The sequence below is a fragment of the Mesocricetus auratus genome, unplaced genomic scaffold (assembly GCF_017639785.1).
Source record: "Mesocricetus auratus isolate SY011 unplaced genomic scaffold, BCM_Maur_2.0 Super-Scaffold_100022, whole genome shotgun sequence".
NCBI lineage: Eukaryota > Metazoa > Chordata > Mammalia > Rodentia > Cricetidae > Mesocricetus > Mesocricetus auratus.
Window position 1 is genome coordinate 7,070,326 of NW_024429203.1, and position 26,169 is coordinate 7,096,494.

Sequence of the window (26,169 nt, forward strand, 5' to 3'; positions counted from 1 at the left end):
TTGGCAACCCAAACATTCAGAGTATGTCATGGCCTGGCATTGTATGCTGAAATCGATGTCTGCAGAAACAACAAGCACTGAATGTAGCTTGAGAGTGGTCAGTGTGCAAGGGTTAGGCATGCAGGGCTCTTGGTCTTCGGTCAGCATTATCTTCTATGCTAGCATGACTAATGTGTAGGAAAAGGCGGCAGTTTGCATCTTGGATGTGTAAGTCTCTGGAGATAAGGGGATGGTCATCTTGATTTCTATAATACTCCAGAGATAACCAATGTTTTAAAACAGCACTTCTGAAGTCTTTGGAGTGGGGCCAAGGATATGTTTGCTGTGAGAGGAGCAACACCCCAAATGGACTTTCTGGAACATATGAGGAACATGAAAGGGAATCAAGGCAGAGTTTTGCCCTAAGCTTTATCAGGGACAAGCATTTGAGCCAGGCACACTGCCTGCTTGTATCTGCTCCACACACCCCCCTTCTTCTTGGCAACCTTCCTGCCATCTATGTCTCTGGTCCCTGGTACTTGAGATCCATTTTCCCAGAAAGAAGGAACAATTCTACAGTGACCTGCTGCCCTGGATTCTCTCCTTCCTTTTTCTGCTGGCTCTTGCCTTCACTTTTTAATGGCTACCCTATGAGAATACTCCCCATTCGTTCATAACCCTTTGTTACAGATCCAGCTCAGTGGTCACCATGTAAATAACAACCAATTTAGCTATTGCTTATGCAGCAAGTTAAGACAATGTATAATGCCAACCAGGTGAACAAGGAGCCTCTGATGCCTTGTCTTCTTGGGACAGGAGTGGGGCACCTGCCAGGACCAGGGACAATGGCTGATCTGGTCCAGCATATCCCAAAACAGACAGATTCTCTGGACCCTGCTACTGTCCCTACTCTTCTTGGCCGGAGGAGATGCTCTTGTGGGCCCAATTCCTCTCTGAAAAGAATCATTCTGGGAATGGTGGGAAAAGCCAGAGATGGCAAACTGAGGAGGGAGACGCTAAGACTTCTGCAGAATAGTCCAAATGTCTGCTCTGGTGTCTCAGAGGTATGCTGGGAGTAGAGAGCTGGGATGCAGGATTTCTGCGTAAGAGCTGATTTTAAAGGAGCCAAGATCATGTTTCATAACCAGGCAAGCAGCGCATAGCCATGCTATCATTTCCCTGGGAAGATAATCCAGGGCAACAAGTCACTGTGGTGTTGTTCTCCCTGGCTGGAGTGCACACCATCTAGGTCCCCCTGAAGGTTATTAGGCTGCTCTTTGACTTCTGCTGTTGGTCTTCATTAGGTTGCCCTGTTGTGATCTTCAGCACAAAGATGTCTTGCCTAGCTCTGACTTCTGGGAGAGGACAGAGCTACCTTTCAGAATGGGATATAGAAGGTCTCCTTATAGGATGGCCAAAAAGAGGGGCTGGGGGCTAGAAATATAGTATAGAGGTATAGTTTTTCCCTAGCATATGCAAAGGCATAAGTTCAATTCCCTTCAGCAACAAACAAACAAACAGGAAGGAAAAGAAAGAAAGAAAGAACAAAAGAGAAGAAAGAAAGAAAAGAAAAGGTGCCAAGCACTTGCTGACTCCTGGGAGATGCTAAATAGACACAGCCCTGGGCCTTTTGGATGCTATGATTATTCATTGTGAACATAACTCCAGATGTCTTCTCTCTACCATGCCCCCTTGTGTGTCAATAATGGGCCTGTCAGTGGCTCATAGGTCCCATGCATGGTTCAGAATTCATGGACGCCTAAATAACATCTCTGTGGCACACAATAAAAACACACCCTGCAGCTACATGTTGTCTAATTAATAAGCTTATTATTAATCCCCAAACACCTGCATACATAGCAAATTCTGTTATGACCATGTGGCATGTTGATGGGAGTCTGATCACCCTCAGCTCTGGCTCAGCCAATGGAAGAGAAAGGCAGCCAGATCAGGAACCTGCTCTTTCCCTTGACCCCATTCTGTCCAGTTCTCACTCCCCAGCAATCTCGTAGTGCATTTTCTATTTTATACTTCTGGCAGTCAGGCTCCCCCAGGCTTCTTTATTGGGTCCCCCTCCCCCAGTGACTCTGAGAGTACAGTGCTACTGTTCACAGCTGTGGTTTTCTCTGAGGGAAATGCCTAGGAACTTACACCCACCCAAGTAACCCAGAGTCATGACTGACTGCTGAGGTTACTAAAGACCCTTTCTTCAGCTCAGGACACGTCTGAGGAGCCATTCATGCTTCAGAACTCTGAAGGAAAACAGAATGAAGGCATCAGATGAAACTCCATCCTCTCTTGCTCCCCACCCATGCCTTTCCATCCCGTTTTCCTTACTTTTGTAAGTGCTTCCTAAGAGCACCCTGCATCCTACATTGAGTCCCTGACATATGAATCCCCACTTTGGGCTCTGCATTTGAGAAAACTGACCAGAGACAAATACAGAAGTCCCTGGCAGCAGTGGTTCAACATATGATCTTATGATGATGTAAAAACCATATACTGTGGGTAGCTATGGTAGTTTGTATTTTGGACTTTGGTCTTTTCCCAGGATAGAAGTATGCAGTGTGATAAACTTTTGAGATGCTGAGAATGGCATTGATTACAAGGGTATAAATCCACATTTGTAACATGTTGCTAAGCTATACAGCTTGGTAGGCTACTTGTATTAAGTGCATTTTGGGGGGATAGACAGTCTTGTTATATGTCACAGGCTGGCCTTGAACTGAAAATCTTCCTTCTCTGCCGCCTGACTTCCAGGACTGTAGCTATGCACTGCCATGCTGGGACTTACAGTATTATTATTATTTTATGGCCGATTTATTGAAATGTAACTATGGTAAATGGGGGACTATCTTAAGTTTATTTCAATATTTGTTCTTATCTCTGTCTGTATGTCTCCCTCTTTATCTTCTGTCTCTATCTTTATCTCCAAACCATGTGAGGACACCAATTGCCTGCGACAGAGATTACTTCTCAGTACTGTCACTATAGCTACAACACCCAGTTAAATGTTTAGCACTCACTAAATATCTGCTGAGTGGGGCTGACACCAGGAACTTTCTTAGCTCAGTTTGCACCTTGTATGTCAAGGTTAGTGAAGAAGACTCTTCTCCAGGTAGCTCTATCAGAAAGGGGTTTAATACATAATTGCCAGACGTAAACCACCATTGCCAGCACAGAAGTAGGTCAAGGGTTGAGATGATGAGGATGACTTCTAAAACAGCAGAGGATTGGGGAAACTGTAAATCAGCATGCCATTGGGTTATGTCCACAGAGCTGCCACTGGCCAGTGAGAAACCTTTCCTGGAGACATGGAGGTGGAAGAAGAAACAGTAGAATTCAAGGGTTAGGCAGTTACATCAAGAGGCTACTGTAAGCTTCTTTTGAGATGTAGAAGATAAGCAGCGAGAACAGGATTGTCCTAAAAGACTGCACCAACCCCGAAAGCCAACATCAGCTACCCAACCTGCAGGGAGCATTTCTCCACCACCCGCCTGACTTTTAGATCCCGTGGGAGTGTATGCAATTAATTGGTTCAAATTCACACCCAGAAATATGGCTGCCAGGTGGTTTGGGAATGCTTTCTAGCCTTTCTGTACAGATGAGAGGGGAGTGACAAAGACATGTGGATGATGACAGAGCCCCATGTCTCTTCTCCAAGAGAACTCTCAATTGCTCTGGTCTGTGAAGGACTGATGAATGGCAAGGACCCTCATTCTAAACACTTACACCTAGCAGGGTATGAGAGTTTCCATTAGGTTATCTGATGGTCCTCAGTTCTCAAGGATGGGTTGCAAAATGAATGCATGAATGAGGGGTGGAAATGGATTCCCCAGGGATGATTTGAATGGCACACATGGAGATTACAAGGCCAAAGGTCTTCATTTTCTACTTGGGAGCCAAGATTTAGGGGTGTCCATAGGGCAGTTGTTCTGAGAGCCTTTAAGATAATTCCTCATGTTGTGGTGACCCTCAAACATAAAATTATTTTGTTGCTACTCCATAACTATAATTTTGCTACTGTTATGAACCATGATGCAAATATCTAATATGCGAGATATCTGTTATGCAGCCCCCGAAGGCGTCAAGAATCAGAGGTTGAGAAGCGCTGTCCTTTGGCCCATCTAACACTGAGAATGTTCTCCACAAACATATCATCTGCTGGAATCCTAGTAACTTGTTTTATTGTGGGGCGGGGGGCTGAGGCCTTGTGGAACCCATGAATATCCTTACTGCTACTCAGACAAATCAAGTGGGAAAACCAGAGATGAAACATAAATGGGGAGCACTTTCATAGCCTGAAAGACATCTCAGACTTTTTCAAGCTCTTCCATACATGTGCAGGAGGCTACAATCACCTGGTTAACACCCCCACCCCCATGCAGTCACATTTGGATAATAGGGTAGTGCAAAAAATAAAAATAAGAAAGATCTTTTCTTTAGGCAGCTTCAGTTAGATGACCCACCATTCAGAATTACAGGGATTCCCTTTACTTCATGACAACTGCTACACCTCAGGCAAAGGAAACCAAGTCTGTTCTGAGAGATTTCCAAAGCTGCTCCTCCAGAGAACTAACTTCTTGATAAACATCTCCTCTCTTGGGGCTGGAGAGATGGCTCAGTGGTTAGGAGTGCTTACCGTTCTTGCAGAAGAAGGGGTTTGGTTCCCAGCATTCACATGGAAGCTCAGAACCTATATATCCAGTTCCAGGGGATTTAATGCCCTCTTCTGACCTCTGTGAGCTCCTTCATGCATATGGTGACTATAAACTTATGCAGGCTCACACACATACAATGTTAAAATAAAAAAAAAGCACCATTCTTCACTGTGTCTGTGTTTATTAAGATTTTTGGAGAGGGTCATTAAAGAAATTTACACATTAAGAGTTTATGAGCAGGAAGGACTTAATAATCTCCAAGGGATTTTCCACTTGTGATGTTCTACACTTCTATGCTCATGGACTAAAGGAGGCCAAGGGTGCGAATACGTGTGTGTGTGTGTGTGTGTGTGTGTGAGTGAATGCACACGCATGTGCGTGTGTGTAAGACCAAAGCAATTTAATCAGAGACCACAGGCAACCACCTGGGCAGTACTGAGTGGGTTTCCATCCTGCTTTCTTGCTGTACTTGAATTCCATATCTGTGGTGGGCAGGAGTAGGCTGGTGGTTGTTGACCCAAGCTGGCCCTGTAAGGTTTGCTGCTCATTTGTAACTATTTGAGGTGTGCTTCTTCAAGGATCTCTTGTCTTGGAATTTATAAAGGTTCTGCCTGAGCATGTGTCCAACACCCATGGAGAGATGAGCAGGTAAGGTCCATTCCAGAAGAGGATGACTAGAGTCTACCACAACTTGCAGAAAAGCTTCTGCTCAGAGGTAGGCACGGTATACTGGGCTCATCCTTCTGAGCATGAAGCTATGGGGGAAGCTGGGGAGAAGGCTAGGATGTGCTTGAATTCTGTGCATTACTTGGTGAGAGCATGCTTCCTGAGCCCCCAAAGCACCCTTCCTCCAGTTAACGACATGTGTATGTGTGCTTCTTGGATATATATATATATCCTATATATATATATATATATCCTATATATATGTAGGTAGACATGAGGGTGCTTGTGGTGTATGTTGAGCTATACATCTGTTTGCATATGAGTAACATATATATGACGGTCCAGAGCTGCTGGTGCACATATACATTCATGTATTTTCTCTTTTTTGGTTGTTTGAGACAGGGTTTCTCTGTATTGTTTTGGAGCCTGTCCTGGAACTCACTCTGTAGACCAGGCTGGCCTGGAACTCACAGAGATCCACCTGCCTCTGCCTCCCGAGTGCTGGGATTAAAGGTGTGTGCCACCAATGCCCGGCTCATGTATTTTTTTAGGGAAGTGAGTGCACGTGTGTGTGTGTGTGTGTGTGTGTGAGTGCGTGCGTGCGTGTGTCTGTGTGTGTGTGTGTGTGTGTGTGTCTCTGTGTGCGTCCTGGCAGGCCTCTTTGCTGGGATTTGCTTTGGGCTATTTGCTTCCCAGAAGCTGAATTTGGATTTGTCCTCTCTGTTCCAGGTCGATGGCATTGATCTAGGAGGAGTGAAGGATCAATTGTAATTTGGTTGGAGGGCCTGGCGCCAGAGTGTGTAAAGAGTAATTAGGGAGAGAGGAGCGGATGCAGAGGACTGGGACCACTACCTCTAATGGGGACTGCTGGCCTCTGGGCAGAGCAGGGCATGGATGCAGGGGAGGCTTGTTCCAAGAAATGCAAGGGCTCCTTCTCTTAGTGCATGACATCTACCCTGCCCCCTTCCCTTTACTAGGGGCAGAAACTCAGAGAAGATTCCCCCAGGGAGTGCTGGGGACTGAAGGCCAAGCTTTTTGCCTCTTGTCTCCTTGCTGCTCTACGGAGTGCTAACAGGATCTTCTGACATACACTCCTCTCCAATATAGTCAGGCCCCCCCTAGCACCCTACACTGTATTGGAGGAGAGTGTGAGGTAAGCTGGTAAAGGAGCAAAAGCCCCATTGTAGCACTGCTCTGCTAATGGTGACAGATTCACAGCCATTGCCACTAAATGCCTGAGATCGCTTTGCAAACTTGAGGAGAACACACACACACAAAGACCTTGTGCCAACGCATTCATCAGCCAGGAGGGGAGGGAAGAGGGGCAGCACTGGGATGGAGAAGCTTGCCAGGGGTTCTGGGGCACAAGGGGGTGGGGGGGAACATAGGAAGTAGGGGCAGTGTTTCATCTACCCTTCCTGTCGTGACCTTTCTGTCCTGTGTGTAAGCCACCATAGGATGAGAAGTGTGTCTTCTAAAGAGATCGAGTTTGCCCTTGTGTACAGCAAGGAAGTCTCTCCCTAGAATTAGGCACCTTCTTCAGGAACCTGTAGGTCATATTGGAATGAATAAGCTTGGGGATCAAGAACAGAATCCGGGGCTTTCATTTCTCTCATGAAATTAGCAAAAATCTTCCCGGGCTCCTTGCCCTGATCTTTGGAACATTGGGGACACCTCTTCCAGTTCTTTGAAGCCCCTTGACTATCCTTCTGAGAGCTGTCCTGGGGACTATTTGGCTGAAGAGAGACTGCCGAGGAAATGGTTATAATTAAGAGGAGAGTTTTAGGGTGACTCGGAATTTTTCTTTTTAGGAGAAAAGCAGTTTGACCTCCCAGCAGTGATAGGTTGACTAAAGAGGCAGAAGCTACACAGTGGTCCATGGATCCCCTTTGGTCCACCCTCCACCATTTCTCTCTTCTCTGTGTGATGTGCCCATCACAGACGGTACTCCTCTCCACTCTGCTTCCTGTGTTCTGTGTGGCTCTCACTCTGTACGCTGTTACTCACCCACGAGCCAGGCTGAGGTGGACGACAGCACTATCTTCACATATGTACAGTGCCTTGTGGTCTTCAAAGAACTTCTATACCCATTTGACGCATGTGGCATGCCACTAAGGGAGGTAGTGCATTGTCATTATTGAGAACATGGATTCTGTTGATGGGTGTATGGGTTCCTCTCCAACCATGTGCCTGGCCACGGACAGGTGCTTTTATTTCTTCTTATGCAAAGTGGAGAGAATAATAGATCATGCTACCAAATGTCACGAGGGTTCAGAGGTTAATTTTTTTGTGAAGTATCTATGACATGGTCTAGCATGTGGAAGGCTCAGTTTGTGTAAGTGCTATTATTGAAACTATATGGTCCTTAGAGGGGAAACTGAGACTCAGATGGGGAAGGTGGATTTCCTGGATCACAGGGGTCGGGGAGGTTAGTGTAGGAAGCCAGGTCTCCTGGCTTGGAGCCCTGAAATGTAGTATGCCGTGTCACCAAATCGTTTAGTATGCTTTGTACAGACTGTTCCCCTCCTGGTCTAGGAGCTAATGGTGATAGGAATGTGAGGTGTTCCCACCTCTGTGGAGAGTCTGTCATGCGCCAGGCATTAGTCTGGGTGCCCTGAGGCTCACAACAGCTGTGGGAGATATAAACTTTTGTGACTTGTATATAAGCCTCCCTAACCACAGGGGTTGAATCAGCCTTGACTGCAGACACCCTCTGGATGCAGTAAGGGGTTCCAGACTCCACTTCTGAGGAAATGCTGGGAGATTTCCTGCTGATGTAGAGGTCCTGGCCACTGGGCTGAGGAACCTGGAAGGCTCCTGTCTATACCTCTATCTTACGTCCCCAGAGGCTCAGAAATTAGGATGCTACAAGAAATAGGAGAGCCTCTTCTCTTTAAAATTTCCAGGGTGTGAGGTCATGGGAATTTGCAGATACAGCACCAAGTGTGTGAGAGCATACACCTGTGTGTGCGCATGCAGAGCAGTGTGTGCCTTTATGGCAATTATATGTATTCCTAAGGTTCTCTCTGGGCCTGCATCTATGTGTGAAAGTGTGTGGGCGAGCAGGTCTGTACGTGGCAGCACAGCACCTGCCTGCGTGGGTGTTGTGATCTGTGTGTGTGTGTGTGTGTGCGTGTGTGTGTGTGTGTGTGTGTGTGTGTGTGTTGCTTTGAGTGTGTGGAGTGGGGTATATGTGGGAGGAGGCTAGCAACTGTGGTCTGAGCCGTGCTGACGGTGTGGCTGTTAGAGTTTTAGCTTGCTTGGTTTCATCTTACTGAGCAGCACCTGCAGAACTGAACACACCCTCCCCCATCATCAAGATTTTGCACACCTACTTTACCACATCCTCTGACACACAATAATTGCCTAGCATCATAGTGCAGTGCTCAAGTGTTGGTGAAGACCTAACCCATGCACGCATGTGTCCCATACCAACAGCTCATACAGAAACGGTTCTTCAGAGGCCGCCTTCTGGGATGTTTTCTGTGCTCTTCCTTCTCTTCCTGGGAGTGGTCGTCATTGGCTTGAACGACCAATGAGTTCACTTCCAGCCTTGCCCTTGGCACACTAAAGAGGGTTTTTCATCCACTGGCATGACCAAGTTTCCTTCTAGAAATGTAATTTGTCCTCATTAATCTCACTCCCTCCTACCCCCGGTTCCAAGAGGCTCCTGATGGCGCCACCTACTGGTGGCTATTCCTTAGCATCTGTAGCTGGGGGGCCTGGGTACCCTGCAAACCAGAATTAAGATGATTTGTACAGGTCAACCTAGATGTTCGGTACTATGCAGGCATAAAAAAGGTTTATTTTGTGTGGGCAAGTGCAGTTGGGATAGGGCAAGAAAAGAAGAGTGTTCTAGGGACATCTATGTTGAGAGTTCTGTGTGGCAGAATACAGACAACTCATGCGCTCCTGAACTGAGGTTCAGTGTGTATATGAGCCCCAAGATACCTGAGGGAGTGACACAGCTGCCCACAGAGTGGCTGCAGAGTGAATGGGGTTTGTAGGCTATGCATGTGTTGTGATCTAAACAGATTCTGGGTGCCAATCTATGTGCAGAGTGTCCTGCCTTGATGTGTGGGTTTCCATACATGTGCCCGGCAGACACACACACACACACACACACACACACACACACACACACACACACACACACACACTAGTGTTTGTGCAGTACATTGCCTTGTGTGTTTGGGTTGTATTAACACCATAAAAAAATCCTGGTATTTTTGTTTATGCTAATTCTCCATCCTAGAAAACAATCCCCAAGAATGTTGCCATTTTCCCCTACAGTGCAGATGCCTCGTTTCTCTGCCTCTGAGATTGCTCCCTTTCCTCTTCCTTTTCACTGCAGGCTCTTTTAAAAATGTCCATCACACATGCAGTGGAGGACGTCTTCATGGAATTCTATGTACAGAGGCTTCCAAATAGTTGTCATCTCAGGGTCCGAGGACAGTTGAAGTAGGCCCTGATGTCTTTCCTGTCTGCTGGCAAAGGACTGTCTGCTTGGGTGATGATGAATGGATGCCTCACCCTGAAACCCACCATGAGTTTTGTAGAACCCATGTTTCAAAGAGCTTCCAGAAGGAACATCAGCCTAGGGCAGAGAAAGGGCCCCTTCTCCCCACAGTAACCGCTCAACCAGCCTCCCTAGTGTTGGAATGCTAGAGAGTCTGCTTGGTGCCCCTGGATTAACCTTGGGAAGTTGCCAGGCAAGCAGCGCTCGTGGCAGCCTGCCCCTCAGTCCTTTTCTCTCCACATTCCTCCTTCTATCAGCTCATTGTGCTAGGTTTCCCATGAAACTCTCTTTTCAGAGCCTCAAATGTCTTCCCCCCAATCTCCCAACCGGGCAGCTGTGCCCACCCCAAGTCTACAGGCTTTTTCTTGTCTAACCTGGTTTCCTAGAAAGGAATTGAGTCTCTGTCTGTCTCCGTTTGTGTCTTTCTATCTCTGTCTCTCAGTCTCTGTCTTTCTGTCTCTACCTCTGTATGCAGGCACCTACCTTCTGATCTCTCAGGACTTGGGCTCTGGATAAAAATTCCTTCCCTTTTCCAAATATATTGTACCAATTCACTTCATTCCATCTCCAGGAACAAGCTTCATACACACAAATGTCTCCACAGCTAGGTTTTCTTGGGTCCAGCAAACTGTTTCCTATGTGGATGAGTTTGCACTCTCCTTTTGTCCCTTGTTTCTAATTACCTAGAATAGACATTGGCTGTAGGGAAGCTTTGAGATTCATCACTAGCCTCTTACTTCCAACCAGAGCCACAACAGTTACATTCCTCGGGGCATTCGGAGGCACACTGTCTCCTCCTTCCTCAGAATCTGGTATACCTGTGGACATAGCAGTCCTTGAACTCTGACATTGGACTGGCCTCTGTTACGGCCCGAAATTTGCACCATTCTTCTGAGAAAGCCCTATTGCTATTAATTTCAGGTTGTGTGGAGGCAAGGGACATGTGGAGGAGTATTACACTGCAGCTACTCTGTGCACTGTTGGTGTGCAAGCTGCTGAGTGGGCATTACAAACTCCCGACGGCGGCAACTGGATGACTGATCATTGACAGATCTCCTGCATGGTTTGGGGAGGCTAAATGTCTTATTTAAGATACGTCGTGATGGAGTGAGGCAGGGATAGGACTCAGGGCTTACAGCTCTGAGGCCAGAGTTCTCTCCCTAGACCTCGTTTGCCTGTGTCCAAGCACCATGGAAACTTGTTGCTGTGGTATGTTTTGTCCTGGATGCTTGCCAAGAATAAATTGGGCTCTGTCTCTAGGTTCCCCTGACTCTGCAGCCCAGTAAGAGGAGGACAGAGAGGGAGAGAAGGAAGAAGCTGAGAGGAGGGGCCTGTGGTAGAAGGGTCATGGAATCAGAACAGGGAGGGAGGGGAAGGCGCAAGCAGGAGGGTGCTGAGGGGAGGGTTGGTGAGAAGGCAGCGGTGGGGGGGAAGAGGGGGGAGGGAGGGGGAGAGAGGCTGGTGCTTCCCTCTGCCCTCTGGCTCCTGTCTGGTGCCCAGCCCCTCCCTTCCTGTCTCCCGCACCTGGTGGAGTGCCGTTCATGCCAAGGCTCTGGGGAGGGGAGGCAATGATATAAAGATGCATTGCATCTACTGGCACTCCCACACAAGGCCCTTTTTGTGCGGAGTTGAGAGCTAAGCGTGGAGGGGTCCGGGAATGAGAGGTCTGGGGTCGAATGGGTGCCAAAAATAGACCCCTGCAAACTCTCCAGCTGTGGCTTCAGGGCCTGCTCTCCTCCCCCATCCCCAGCCTGTCCATCTGGGAATTTACAGCAGACTCATAGCCTCCTCCTCACCCATTGCAGGGGCTTCTTTTGACTCCAAGCTTCTGTGCTTTTGGTGTCATTGGAACCAAAAGTGATGCTTTCTTCTCTGTCCTTCCATAGGACCAGACATTGTTTGTCACCTGTCTATTAACCCCGTACTTAGCACTTATTTGTGTTACTTTTGTTTACCTACTCCTTGGTCACACCTTCCCCAGCTGGCCAGTTACCTCACTTCCTCAACACACTCTCTATTCTTTTTTGTTTGTTTTTTCTGAGACAGGGTTTCTCTGAGTAGCCTTGGTTGTCCTGGAACTCACTCTGTAGATCAGGCTGGCCCCAAATTCACTGAGATCCACCAGCCTCTGCCCTCCTTTGTGCTGGGATAGAAGGTATGTGCCACCAGTGTTTGTCCTCTCTTTTCTTTACGAAGAAGCACCTTTGTATTACAAACTGGTTATACAGGCCAATTTATTATCATTTTTACACATTAATTTTCCATGAACACTTTCTGAATGTCCTCTCTGAGATGGACAGGAGGGATGCTTGTCAGACAGGCTCTCAGGCCACAGACCCACAACATACTCCCTGGAGTCTCTTTGTTCTCTTTCTATCTTTACTGAAGACTGAGCCCAGATCTCACTCACCAATACTGTCACCTTCTTGCAGGCCTACAGTTGTGTGTGAGTTTGGGCACAGTACTGTGGCTGTGTCTTGTCCTTGGAAGGGTCATGTGTTGAAGCTTGGTCACTACTGGGCAGAGAGGTGGTGGGGCTTTTAAGGTCACACTTAGTGAGAGGAGCCAGATCATTGAGTGAGCTGACCTTGGAAGGGACAAAGGTAGTTCTTGTAGGACACTGGGTTTCTGTAATACTGAGTTGTGAGAGTGAGCCCAAACTTTGATTTGTCCTCTAGTTTCTCATCTTGTAATGTGACCTTTCACTTCTACAGTGACACTAGCCACAATTAGATCTTGCAAACCTTCACAAAAAAAGCCACTGGATCTTAGATTTTTATCTCTAAATCAGAGATGTATAAACCTCACTTTCAAACATTTATTTTTATCTAAGCATATGTGTATGCCTGTGCCAGAAGGTATAAGAAAAGTGTCCACTCCCCTGGAACTGGGGTCACAGCTGTCTGTGAGCCATCTGACATGGGTGCTGAGAGCTGAGGTATGGTCCTTTACTGAGCCATCTCTTCAGCTCCCAAGCCTCTTTATATTTACATTTTATTAGGAAAGTTACCAGAACAGGTGAGACTGAGCAGTGGGTAAAAAGTGCTTGCCAACAAATTCAGTTTCTGAGTTCAATTTCTAGATCCCATGATACGGGGAGAGAATTGACTCTTGAAGATTGTCCTCTAGCTTCCACATATATGCTGTGGCATGTGTGCTCACAATCGCATACACCACACATACACAGTCCCCACAATAATAATAACGAATAATATAAAGCAAACATGTTACCCATATTTGAATATTCTAACTAAAATGGACCAGGCTAATATCTGTGACCTCCTGTTGACAGAAAAGCATAAGAATTGCTCACATAGTCAGACTCAAGTGTCTATTTGGGTGACAAGTGGTTTGTCCCTCCCATGTCCTCCTCAATCCTTGGCACAGTGCTAATTGGAGAGTCGTGTTCAGGGTCTACTTAGCCACTGGGAAGTTATTTCTGCTGATGCTTCCTGAGCCCAAGTTCTTGGTCTCCCTATTGCTGGCACTAACTATAACTTGATGATTTCGTATACCTTTCTGACCCTTGGCTTCTAGTAACCTCCTGTTGGTTCCAAGATACCAGATTCTTGAATCTATGACCCCCATGTGCTGCTGGAAACACACTCACACTATTTTAGAATCCCTGGCCATGCAATCCTTTGTGAAAAACTCAAGATTGCATTTGCCTCCCATACAGTATCGTAGGAGAATGAAATTGGGTTATTGGGGGAGTAATGAAAGAGAAACTATCTGTAACAATGCTCAAGTCCACTCCTGTAGACTTCAGTTTCTATGAGCTTCTACCATTCCTTCTATGGAAAAATAATAATGTACATGAGAAGAGTGACCTAAACCCCTAACCTGTTGTGGCCACGACTTGAGCAGTGTGCAGTAGAAAAGCAGATTTTTAGCTGTCTTTTAGGCTTCTACATAATAGGGTGTGGAAGCAAGGACCATTTCAACCTATCTGTGCCAACATCTTACCACTGAATCCTTTAGCCCTGGGCAGGCATAGATATACCCAGATGTACCAGAGTAGCCCCAGGAAGCCAAGAACCACATTTTCCATAATGCAGTCTTTGGCAATGTGATGAATTATTGAGGGGTGATGGTGGCATATTCTGGGTGACAGATCACAAAGAAGGTTACCACTCAGGTCCTGAGTTCTGCGGGACGAACCACGTAGTACAGCAACTCTCCTTTTTGTGTGTCAAAATGAAGTCACAAAAATATGGCATGTGTCTTCTTTGAGGGTGTTCACAGCTGGTTTGTAACATCCAGAGAAAAGAGGAGAAGAGTTAGAGTGGTTGAGGATGCTAGCTATCTAGTTTTCAAAGAGAAAACCTAAGTCATGGACGCCTTATTCCTTTTTTATTTTTTGCCAGGCAAGAAATCAATATAGTTTGTCTAAAATTCTAGGAATAGTTTCTGTTGCTGTGATGCAAGTACATGTCTAAGAACTGTGACTTTAGGTTCGACATACAAGAATTCTTTGTATACCTGGCCATACCTGTTGTGTACATGTGAGGTGTGTCACATTGTCCTATGCATCTTCAGTGTGTGCAACTCTCATTGTATCTGCCCAAGACGGCAAAAGAACAGTGAAGCAACGAGAAGCTACATCTGAAACAGATGGGCTTCTGGCAGATCCTCCTCCTGGGCTTCGGGTTAGCTGGATGGTTGGGACAGGCATGTTTTACCTGGATCAGTTAGCACCACCTAACTACAAGATGACCTTTAGGCATAATTGCAGCTGAGAAGCACTATTCTGGATATCCCCCCAAAACAAGTTATAATCACGTTTGAATTTTAATATAGGAAAAAGTTGTCAAGAACTTAGTTTTGAAGAGGCAAAGGTGAACTGGTAGGATAGTGACTAGGGTCTAGAGAAACAAGAGGCCACAGGCCAAGGGACAAGTGGGGTGGGAGAGAAGGAAGCTAAGCACGGACATACAGACAGAGTCTTGTCTGCATTTTAGTCAAAAGGACAAGTGTTATAACTTGAGAAGCTTGCAAAACTTTTCTCCAATGACCTGCATCAAATACCTTAAGATTAGACATTGGAAGTCTAATTTCCTTCATGTTCAGTACCTCTTCCCATCTCTTCCCCGCCCCTCCTTCCTGCTCCTTTCTTCCTGCTCCCTCCCTCCTTCCTTCCTTCCTTCCTTCCTTCCTTCCTTCCTTCCTTCCTTCCTCCCATTCTTTTTGAGACAAGGTGTTACTGTATAGTCCTGGCTGGCTTCCCACTGATAGAAACCTACTTGTCTCTGTTTTCCAAGTGCTGGAATTAAAGGCATGCTCCACCAGACTTGGTGCTAAGTTCTTCCAAAACACACAGACTAGATCTATGTTGTATTTAGAGAAAAAAGGTAGTAGAATTAGCTTCTCAAATTGACTAGTCTTTTGAAAGTGTCAAGGGTACACCCCTGGGCCTAAGGAGCATAGTAGTGCTTGAATTAATATGAGAATAATCTTAGACCCAGAATTGCATGCCAAACCATTTTGTGATGGGTAACTTTAAGTGTCAGCTCTACTGGGCTGAAGGGTACCCTGATAATGGGCAAAAGATCACTTAATGGTGTGCTATTAAGGCATTTCCTGAAGAAGTTAGCACTGAAGCTGTAGACTGAGTAACTGTTTGCCTGCCACCATGAACGGGCATCATTCAACCTGTTGAGAACAAGACAGAAGAGAAAGGGTGAATTGCTTTCTTTGCTAGCTGGATACCCATCTCTTGCCCGGGATTCTAGGCTGTCAATCTTTAGATTCTATAACCCACACCTGCTTTCTGGCTTTTGGACTCCCGCTGAATCACACTACTAGCATCTCTGGTTCTCTAGCTTTTAGACAGCATATTGTTAGACTTCTCAGCTTCCATAATTGTGTGAGGCAATTTCCATAATATCATTTTGCCCAGAGATTTCTTCTGGGGTTCACTTTTTGCTTTTATTTTGAAGACTGTTTTCACAGCAAGTTGTACCAGTCCCAAAATGGCTGCAATGCGCCCTCCATTCCATAAGCTCATCTCAGGGTGTGACGCAGACATTATTGCACAGAGAGGCAGAGATCTGGTTTCTTTTTTAGCCTGGCAGGTAGTCCATACCTACAGGCATGAGGCTGTGCTATCCAGGATAAGAGAATACAAAGGATATTTCGACTTGGTTCTGTTGCGACACGCGCACTAAGCTGTGAGGAAGGCCAGGCAGCCTATAGAGAAGTTGGCATGAGGATGAGACATGGACCTTTACCAACAAGCCTGGCTAGCAACCAGCTAACAGTCAGGCGTGTGGGCCATCTTGAGAGTGGAATGTCCATGTACCACTGGAGCTGATGTTTGGTGTTCCCATCAAGCCTTGCTCAAATAGGCGACTCTTTGGTACTTTAAGCTACTGTATCGTTTTGGGGTGGCTTTTTATATGGGGGAGATGATTAGTACAGTTTTTAAATTGTGGAACCACCAAACATTTTCGAACTGATTTTGGATAAATTCCTTTGGTTTATACCACCTCCTCTTTCTTCTAAGGAGCTGCCTTGACCACTGTCCTACTCCAACTCCTACCAAGAGTTCCAAAGAAGACAAGCACAAGTTTCTCTTTTTGACTTGATGGCTCAATAGGTGTAAAGAGGGAACCTAGGCTGCCGCTGGCTACTTTGTTTGTGTCCTCTGAGGGCTTTGGCATGTGAGAGTGGGTAGCCAGTGTGTTTTTATGGGAATAACCAATCAGAGTAGAATTATGTATTTTAAAAGGTGAACTTTTCCTTGAGGCTCACAGATGACAGACATTCTCATGCCCAATGGGCATAGCACAGGAGGCATCCATAATGAACCAGGTACACCTATTCATAGGGATTGGCTTGTATTCTTCTCTCAGATGCCTCTTGGCAGCTGAGGTCCAGGCTGCTGTTGAGTATTCAGCTTGATGTCTCTGCAGGGAGGGAGGGATTGCCATCCTTCCTGAATCAAATGCTCAGCCATGTGTCAAGAGGAGAATATCCGACTGGCCTCGTTCCTCTCTGCCAGTTGCTACAACATGTCTCTCTCGAGCTGGTCTGAAATGAACTGACACATGTTGTACAATAATGGTCATGATGCTAATTTTTCTCTTTTCAAATCAAATTTCTTCCCTTTCCTCTCTGCCTCCATTCTTGTGTTCTGTTCTATTTCCAGTAGAGTTCTCCAGTGAAATATATTCTCCTTAGATAGTTTCCTTTGAACATTTACCAAGTTCAGTTTTTTTCTTTTAAGCTTTAATGTTCCCTTTCCCCTTTCTGATCTGCTATAGTTTTAACTTCCTAGAAGACATCACCATCTTCCTGAGGATGAACTGGGGGCCAAGTAAGTATGGTGGGAATGATTGTGGGAGTTGCTCCATCTTTGCCTTGGCATTGGGACACTAGAAGAAAGATTCTCAGAGCAGATGCTCCATAGTTGTTAAACAGTCATGTCTCTTCCACCTCAAGGATTCAAGGAACTAAGGCCAGCCTACGGACTCATACCCCAGCCTCAGAAGACACAGAATATCATTCCACAGGTATCAAAAGGCTCATGAGGTGGGAGAATCATGAGGTCATCAGTTATATCACCCAGTTTTTTTGTTGATGTCATGAAACATCCAAGGAAGTAGACTCCATGAAGAAAAAAGGATGCACTTAGAACACAACTCTGCAGGTTCATGAGTGTGGTGTCTGCACTGGTTTATTTCTGATGAAGACCTCAAGATAGATTAGCATTAAGGTGTCCTCGAAATAGACTGGATTTCAAGTCAGGTGGTAGGTAGAGAGAGGGAGGGGTCGGTCTTTCTCCCTTTATTCAGGGCCTCCCCCTTTTGTCTTCTATTTCTTCTTTGAGACAGGGTCTCTTGTAGCTCAGGGTGACCTTAAATTTCCTGTGTAGCTGAGGACTCAAACTCCTGACCCTCCAAATGCTAGGATAATTGATGTGAGCCACAATGTCCAGCTCTGCTCATAGTAGCCTTCTTATGAGAATAACCAGGGGATGTCAGGAAAATTACCTTGCAATAGCTTGCCTCCCAGTGATTTAAGAACTTCTCAGTAGAACTCACCTCTTTATTTTAAATTATGTGTCTCTGTGTGGGTTTGTGCACATGAGTGCATGGACTGTAGAAGTGTGATAAATTCTCTGGAGATGGAGTTACAGGTAGTGGTGAGCCACCTGGTAAGAATGCTGGGAACCAAACTTGAGCCCTCTGCAAGAATAGTGCATGTTCTTAACTGCTGAGCTATCTCTCCAGACCCTAGGACTTACCTCTTAAAAGGTTCCATTCTCTTACTGCCATCTTGGGGATCAAGTTTCCAACATGAACCTTTGTGAGGTCACAATTAAACCATATCCTAGCTACATCACCTGTTCTGAAAATAGATCCCAGAAAGTCTTGATAGATCTAAGATCCAGAGAAGGTATGTATGAGTGTATGTGAATGCATGCAAACATGTTTATGGGTACACATGTATATGCATGTGTTGGGGGTAGAATTGTGATTCTGGGGCATGTTGCCTGAGAATTAGTATGTCAATGAGGTCTAGAGCTTGCAGCTTTCACCAAACCCCCCCCCCCCCAGGCATCTTGTCCCAGAAAGAGAATTTAAAACAGAGGCCCATGGAGATATATCCTCAGAGTGATTCATCAGGAGTGTGTGTTTTTGTGAACAGAGTGAGCCGGTAAGCTGGAGGTGTTCAGAAGCCCAGTTCTCAAGATTATATTGAGATGATAAAGGTTTATCAGTGTGCTTGCTTCTCTGCCGAGGGCCCCCCTGGATGGCAATGGAAGTCTCTGAAAAGGCTGGCCTCCACCATACAAAGCCACTTTCTATGTGAAATGCATGAGCCCGTGTGCACACGTGGGCTTTTTCCAGCAGCAACAAGTCTGTTTCTTGTTCTTTGTGGAGCTTCATGTCCTAGAGCAGGGCTCTGCGCATTTTGAGAGCTCTCCTTCATTCCTCGTCCGTTTCCATCCCTGACAAACAGTCCCTCCTAGGGAGCTGTGGCTCTCACCACTGCTTCCAGTCCTTGAAAGAATACACGTCTTCACTGCAGCCTCAGCATGCTGGTGTGAGATGATTGTAGACGTCTCCATGACACTCATTTATTCATTGTGTGAATACAACTGTATTCAGGGAGGAAATGAAGAGATGCTGGAGAAGGGAGCCTGGGTAGAGGAAACTCTTATCTATCTTCTTCTGTAGGAATGAGAAGGACCTTTCCCTTATCCTTGGTTTTCCATCCCACCCCTTAATCGCTCACCAATTCCACCGTGGCTTTACGCTGCAAAACGGGGCTGGGCTCTGAGTAAGGTGGGAGGGGAAGCGGCATTCGCGTGCAGGAGAAGCAGCATTTATTTAGAAGGAGGAGGAAAAAGTTTAATTGCTCAGAGTTGGGATTTAGTAATCATGAGCGACGATGACCAGCAGTGGGGGTGGCAGTACGTGTGCACATGTGTTCCAGAGGGGTCTGTGATTCGCCGCAGCAGAGCCAATGACTCATTCCAAATTTAGCGACTTTTAGAGGTCATTTTAGTCATCCTCCTGCCTTTGGGCTGGATGGAGCATAACTTAATATCACGTTTGATGGAGATAGTGTGCTCTGAGAAGAGAACGTGCAAGGGAGTGTGTGTGTGTGTGGGGGTGGGGACGCGTCACGTGACCCCTTTGAACCGATCTCCAGCAAAGGACGTTCCCTAGTTTCCCCAGGATGCTAGGGTTTCCCCATCCCTGTATCAGCATGATCCTCCCGGGAACTGCTGTTTTTTTCTTGATAGAAACCGGATGTTGGATTCTCAAGGTGGGCGGGGGCTCCATTCCCCTCGAACCTGTCAAGGGTTATTGAGACTCCTAGGGTCCCATTAGCCAGTACGAGAAGCTACCATTTATTTCATCAGAAACTTGCCGTGCAGTCTGAGCAGAGAACAGAATAGAGCAAACAGGCTACAACGCCTTTTTCCCAAGCAATGCGCATGATTCTGCGGCTCTTTGCTAGTTACACTTCAACGCACCTTGAAATGGGCTCGCCTCTTTCGCGCAGCGACGGACAAAGAGTTAAGCCAATCAGTCCCTAGATCTGTGGGCAACATCCAATAGGCAGGCGTCAGGGGCGGGCCACGAGGCCAGGCCCGGCTAGGTTTCACCGTGGTCCTGGCTGCGCTCTGCCTCCGTTGGCAGTGCAGGTGCCGCTGCGCCGGGGCCCGGGAGGCTGCGCGCCGAGCCGAGCGGAGTCTGGGAGGGATGGAGAGCGGGCCGCCCGGGCTGCAGGAGCACCGGCAAGGGGCGTAGGCGGGCGAGAAGCGGGCGCTGGGGCACGATAAGTGTGCAGACGCAGGAGCACTTTGCGATAGGATGAGGCTCTTGGCTGGCGCGCGGTAGTACTATGATTTGGTATGTGGCCACTTTGATAGCAAGTGTGATCAGCACCCGAGGTCTTGCGGCTCAAGGTGAGTTGAAGTGCAGCGTCCCTCCTCCCACCCTCCTGGCTTTCTCAGACCTTTGCTCCGGGATCTGGCTCTCGACCCCCGGGAGCGAGACTACGGCTCCGTCCAGGCGCACCTTGGGGCACCGGCTCTAGGGCCGGGGAGCTGCGGGTGGGAGGAACTCGGCGGGAAGGTGTGGGAGCCCATGGGCTTCGGGGACGAACGTCTTGGAATCGAAGTGGACTTGGCCCTCCTTGGGCCCCCATGGTCCACAACCGTACGTCGAACCTGAGCTTTGGGGAACCCCTGGTGCTTTAACTCTGGCGGCTGGTGACTTTGCCTGCCTTCCGGTAGGGTTCTGCGCGTTCCAGCCCTCCACAGGATGGAGGCGCGACCAAAAGCTTGGGACTCCCTGCAGCCGCCTCTAAGGGACTCGGTTCTCCGCCCCGCGCCCTTTCTATCCGTACACCTTGGCGGCGGAGGTCGGATTCCGTTGGCAGGTGACAAGCAGAATTGACCTAGCGGCTCCGAGCAGCATCTTCTCTTCCTGACCCAGGCGATCGCCTGCTCCCACCCTAGCCGCACCTGGGCCCCGGCCAGGCAAAAGTTCCCGGGGAGGCTCGTCACCGCGCCACCGCTGCCAGGCCCAGCGGCCTGGGAGAGGGGGCCGCGAGGGAGGGGTCTGCTCCGCTAAGTCTGAGAGTCGAGCGGGATTTTTCTTTCTGCCTTCTTGGGTCTGAGCCCAAGAAGAAGCTAGGGAGAAGCCAGGGCGCGGGTGCATACTTGAGCGCGAGGGCTTTCCCTTTGGAGATGGCAGAGCCCTGGGTGGCACCCGGCTCTCGTCCCTTGTATGGAAGTCAGAGCCGAGCTTGGAAACTGCCAGGACTCTGAGCTCTAGGTTTCTGCGCGCCGAAAGGACCCGGCTGGGGGCAAGTTCGCAAAGCAGGGAGGATATGGCGGCGGGAGAGGAGCGGTCTGTGGGTGGAAGGTGGCAGGATGGCTGGCCGGGTGGCGAGGACCTGCGGACCAGTGAGCCTTTTGGAAGGGCTCCGCGGGCCTCTTTGCACCTTGCCTGGGGGCGTGTGGGGGGAGTGGTTTGAGAAAGTTTCCGGATTGGAACGTGTCTCCTGGGCTTCTTGAGAGGAGACTCTCTGAACAAGAGAAGAGGGTGAAGGGAAGGGCGGCCTTCCATCAAAACCTGGGATAGCTGGGATGGTTATAAAGCTTTCTGTTTGTCAGGTGGGGAAGCTGAGACAGGGTGACCTCAGAAACCTATGGAAGAAAGGGTGAATCTTGCCCCCACCCTTCCATGCAGTCTTTCAGTGACCTCCTCCCCCTCCCTTTAGGTTTTGGTATGTTCTGCTGTGGGACTGTCTCTGAAAGCACAAAAGGCTATACTAGGATCAGAATCGAAGAGACACTGAAGGAAGGCTCTGAACTAGCCTCCCAACCTCAGCGAGGGTATAGGCATGACAAATTTAAACACAGAGAAAGGGAATTGGGTTTATACTGCAGCGATTCACAGAGTGGCTAGGCAGAAAGAGGGACTTCCCAGTGTTGAAGGTTGTTGGACATGAAGGTTATTAACCCTTCTGTCTGGAATCCCTGCCTCTGTCTAGGAGCAAATGACTCTACAAGGCAGTCACAGACATAGGTTTGCTGATAAAGTGGCAGGATTTAAAGCTTGACTGTCCCACTTGCTGACCCTGTGACCTTGGATACATTTCTCAGCTTTCCTAAATGTCACATACCTCAACGGAAAATGGGTTAGCAGGACGAACTTGCAGCGATTTGAGGTGTGTGTGAGCAGTACTGTGATGGAAGAGTAACTGGCTGTCTGTTGTGAAGTATGTGCTCACCAAACGTCATTCTTAGCATTTCGGTGTCGGTAGGATTTCTGGATCCTAATCGTTTTATTTCCTTTGGACTATTCAGGGAGCCGGGAGTTAGGAGTGTGTTGGGGGGATATTCAAAAGTCTGCCTTTGAGGAGGCTAGATCACTTCATGGGCTGACCTTGTCTGGTACAACCTCTTGTTCCCTGCATCTCAAGTGAGGTGTGGGCGGGGCATTACAATTGCTTGGAAGCCCTTTACAAGGTCTGCAAAGCTGAAGTATTGCTGGCTGCCAGATGCTACAGGAAGGAGGCAGAGCCCAGCTTACTTGGGGGTGGGGGGAACCCGCTTGTTTGAGAGGCCAGGGTTGGAGTGTCCGTGAGAGGTCTTATGGGATCCAGCTGTTCTGTGAGTGGCAGAGGTGACTTCTGGAGAAATCCTCCAACCCCAGGGACTGTGAGATGCTTCTTCTAGAACTGTCTGAAGCAGGGACTGCTCTAGGTCCATGAAACTGTCAGGATGGGACTGTCAACTTGATAGTCTGGGACAAGGTGTGCATGGGTCCTTCTCTTGACTCTGGTCTGGCATTTTGGAAGTAACCCAGGTCGGTGTTCAGGTCAGGAGGGTAAAGAAAGGAGGAAGGTTACTGATGAGATCTGTGCAGCACAGGCATCTGTCCTTCAGGCTGGGGGAGTTTCCACACTATGGAAACCCTGCACTAGGCATACTTGACTTTCGCCTTCTGTAAGGAAGTCTGGTCCTTAATCCAAGTGCTACCTTCCCTGTCTGTTGGTGGACTTCCTGGCTCCTGGGTGCCCAGGTCAATTAGGGTCTGATCAGAATCCACTTGTGGTTGGAGCAGTGTCCTCTCTCTGGCTTTGACCTGCACAGCTTCCCTTTGTTGATGGAGATGGGAAGGCGTGTGTCTCAACCCCTGGACTGGCTCAGGAAGTGGGTAGTGAGCACTGTTGTGAGTGTGCCTCGGGACATTTACATGGAGGGGGAGAAAGGGGGGGAGGGTGTGTGTCTGGTAGAGGCCCCCTGCCAGAAGCCAGAGTGGGAGGAGGCATGAAGCTGTGTACTGGAAAGAGTCAGCTGGTAGTTGTGGGCCTGTGGCTGGGCATACGCCAGTGTCTGGAGTTGTCAGGGCCCGGGTTCAGATGGTTTCATGTTTATAGCTCTGAGACAGAAACCTGGGATCTGGTTTCTCAAGGAGCAAAGGTTGCCTGGCTAGGAGATAGTGAAAGCTGGTAGCTCTCTTTGCCCTCTCCCCGGCAGGGCAGCCCCTAGCTCTCAGAGCTGGTCCGCATGTACGCTTCCTCTTTGGCGGTCTCTCAGTTCTGCTGGTGCTCATTCAGTCTCCCTGCAGTCCCCCAGCTGGCACTGAAAATGTGGGGGTGGGAGGTGAGGCCCAGTTAGGAAAGCACTATGCGCAATGAGATTTAACTGCTTCTTCTCTTCACGAGACTCTTCCCTTCTGATGCTTCTCGGCTGGGGCCCCCAGGTAGTGACCCCCATCTCTCTGCTTCCAGGGGTGGGTTGAGCAGTTTGTGTGAAGAGTGGATCTGAATGAGCTGCGGTTGGTAAGAACTTTCGGCTTTTTAAAAGAAGAGTGAGCATGTATATATATGTGTGTGCATGTGTGCATATACATAAGCACCTCAGTATGCGTTAATGTGTATTCCTATACGCATGTGTGGATGTGCGTATTTTAAATGTATACACACACACTTATATATATATATCTGTATGCATACATGCCTCTGTAACTGGTATGCACACCAAAACATGTGTATACATGCACTTATGAGTGCTTTGTGTGTCTGTGTGCACATACATAGATTACATCAGGAGAAGAGCAGTTATGTACAAGTTTGAGGTGGGGACCCCTCTTTTGAGTACTATGGGATGCAGGGAAACAGCTCAACAAACTGCTTGCTTCCCTGTTCCTTGCTCTGCACCTGTATCCAGGCAGCCCAGATGTTCTTAGAGTTGAAGACTCCAGCCCAAGGCCAGGACCAAAGACTGCCTGGGGCCCAGTAGAGAAAGCCTAAGTGACAGGGCAGATGCTTGGCTCATGAGGAGGCTGACAGCCTCTCTTGCTAAGAGGCATTAGTTGCCATCAGCCTGGCACAGTCCAGGGTAGACAAAGCTCTGGGTGCCTGGGGAGATGGGAGACGACTGGGGTGGAGAAGCAGCTTGCTGTCAGGCTCCTTTCTGCCCCAGGGGCACTGCCCATGGGTGTGGCCTGGTCTGCCTGAGGCAACTGACCTATTTTTCTTAGAAATCTTCCTGCTTCCCTGCCGGCTCTTGCATGAGTAAGCAGGAGAGTGGTGAGTAGAGATGGGGCTCTATGAGGGTTTTGTAGGTTCCGTGGGGCTGTGACAGAGGTCTTGGCCTGCCTGCCTGAACTTCTGACAAAGAGACTGATAACCTGGTCTTCTGCCCTCTTTGCTGTCCCTTTACCTTCTTTCTGGTCATAGACAGGGGGGCTGTGACATCAAACTTGTACATGGGCACAGACTATACCAGTGAATCGTTGTCCTCTCCGTGGTTCGGAGCAGGGATGCTGCTGCTACTCGACCAGAAGTAATCTCCCGGTTACTGTGCCTGGTCTGTTGTGCCCTCACTGGCTAGCCTCGGTGTATGCATACCAGATTGCCCTCTGTGGTATACAGGCTGTGGGAGCACAGGCTTCCTTCCATCCAGGTGGTAGGGCTGGGGGTTGTGGGTGTAGGGGGTGTGGCTCCACTTTTTCTGCTGAGGAGCTCTGCACTGAGATTGAATTACAGACTTCCTTCCTGACTGTGGCTCCTGGGGAAAGGGCTCTTGGAAATACAATCTAGTCCAGCAAATTAAGGTCACTAATAGCATTGCTACCTCACAGTGACTGGGGGGCAGTCCAGGCAGAAGGGTTAGAGGGTGGAACCCCAGTCCAGCTAGTACCCTGCTGTTCCTAAAGCTGCAGCTTACCTGACTTGGCCCACTATTCCTTGGCCTCCTGGGGGAGGGGTACAGAAAGGCTGTGAAATATGGGAGCCGTAGCAAAGTAGGGTTTCTCTAGCATGCCAGGGTCCTTTCTAGGCACAGGAAGGACAGATGCCATGGATGGCCTCAAACTCACCCTCCCTGTGTGTGCAGAGGATGGGACACACTCATGTCCTGGGTACTGGTCCCCTCTCTCCAGGCCAGGCTCTCTGTATACTCCTCACCTGGTGGTAGGAGCCAACTTAATGGTGTCCTCAGGCCCTCCTCTGGGTGTGTGCCTCCCACATGGTGAGAGCCCAAGTCTGCCGGCTTCCTGGAATCTCCTGGAGCCTCCTGGACTGTCGAGGAGGAGGGATTGGGGGACTATTGGGGGCTGTGTCTTTTTTGGACTCAGCAGGGATTATTTTTAGGCTGGCAGATGGAGGTGGTGGTGGCTGTCGCTGGTATTATTAGACAACAGGCCTGTGGTTTGAGAGTCTGGTGCCCAGTGGAGGAGGAAGAGGAGGCGGCACCAAGGAGCCATGGAGGCTGGTATTCAGCCTGTGTCTTCCCTCCTCTTAGCCATTATCAGACTGAGCAGGGCTTCCAGGTCCGGGTAGAGTAGCCTTCACCAGAGTCAGCCAGTGGTGCTCCATGCTTTTGGAAGGCAGGCCTGTCCTGTAAGCCTTCTGTGGTCTTGGGAAGTAGGGTCTGGACTCTCAGAACCTATGCAGATTGTGGGTGGAAGGTTTGACTGTAGGGAAGGAAAGGGGCATAGGAAAGAGGACTTAGCCATCTGGGTTCTGGAAGGAATCCTGACCCACCATTTGTTACCTAGGTAACTTAGGGGAGCCGCGTACTGTCCCCATTTGTGAGACTGAGAAAGCAGCACTGTGTCACACTGTAGGCCTGTAGCATCACGCTCCTGCTGCAGACCCTGTATGTGGTGGAGCTGGGCAGTGTGTTCTGTTTGCCTTCCAGCTGCAGCCCAGGCTTCAACACCTGCCTTTTGCTTCTTCTCTGGGTACGTAAAAAGTGATTTTTCCATCCTCAGGACCCTTCCTCCCCCGCTCTTTCCTGGCTCTAGGTTGTGACTGTTGGGTGTGGGACTGTGCCAAGCCTTGGATGCCTTGTGGTTCTGT

At 48.4% G+C, this 26,169-nt stretch overlaps 1 protein-coding gene across 7 annotated transcripts in view; it reads left to right on the plus strand.

The window, feature by feature from the left end:
• Nucleotides 1-19,988: 19,988 nt before the first annotated feature.
• The window catches only part of Igsf9b (immunoglobulin superfamily member 9B), a 57,750-nt gene continuing 51,569 nt past the window's right edge, over nucleotides 19,989-26,169 (plus strand). For all 7 annotated transcript variants that reach the window (XM_013119386.3, XM_005078492.4, XM_040729865.1 and 4 more), the window contains exon 1: nucleotides 19,989-20,251. In XM_013119386.3, coding sequence (XP_012974840.1) covers nucleotides 20,188-20,251 — 64 coding nt within the window. In that variant the 5' untranslated portion in view covers nucleotides 19,989-20,187. The remainder of the gene's footprint in view (nucleotides 20,252-26,169) is intronic.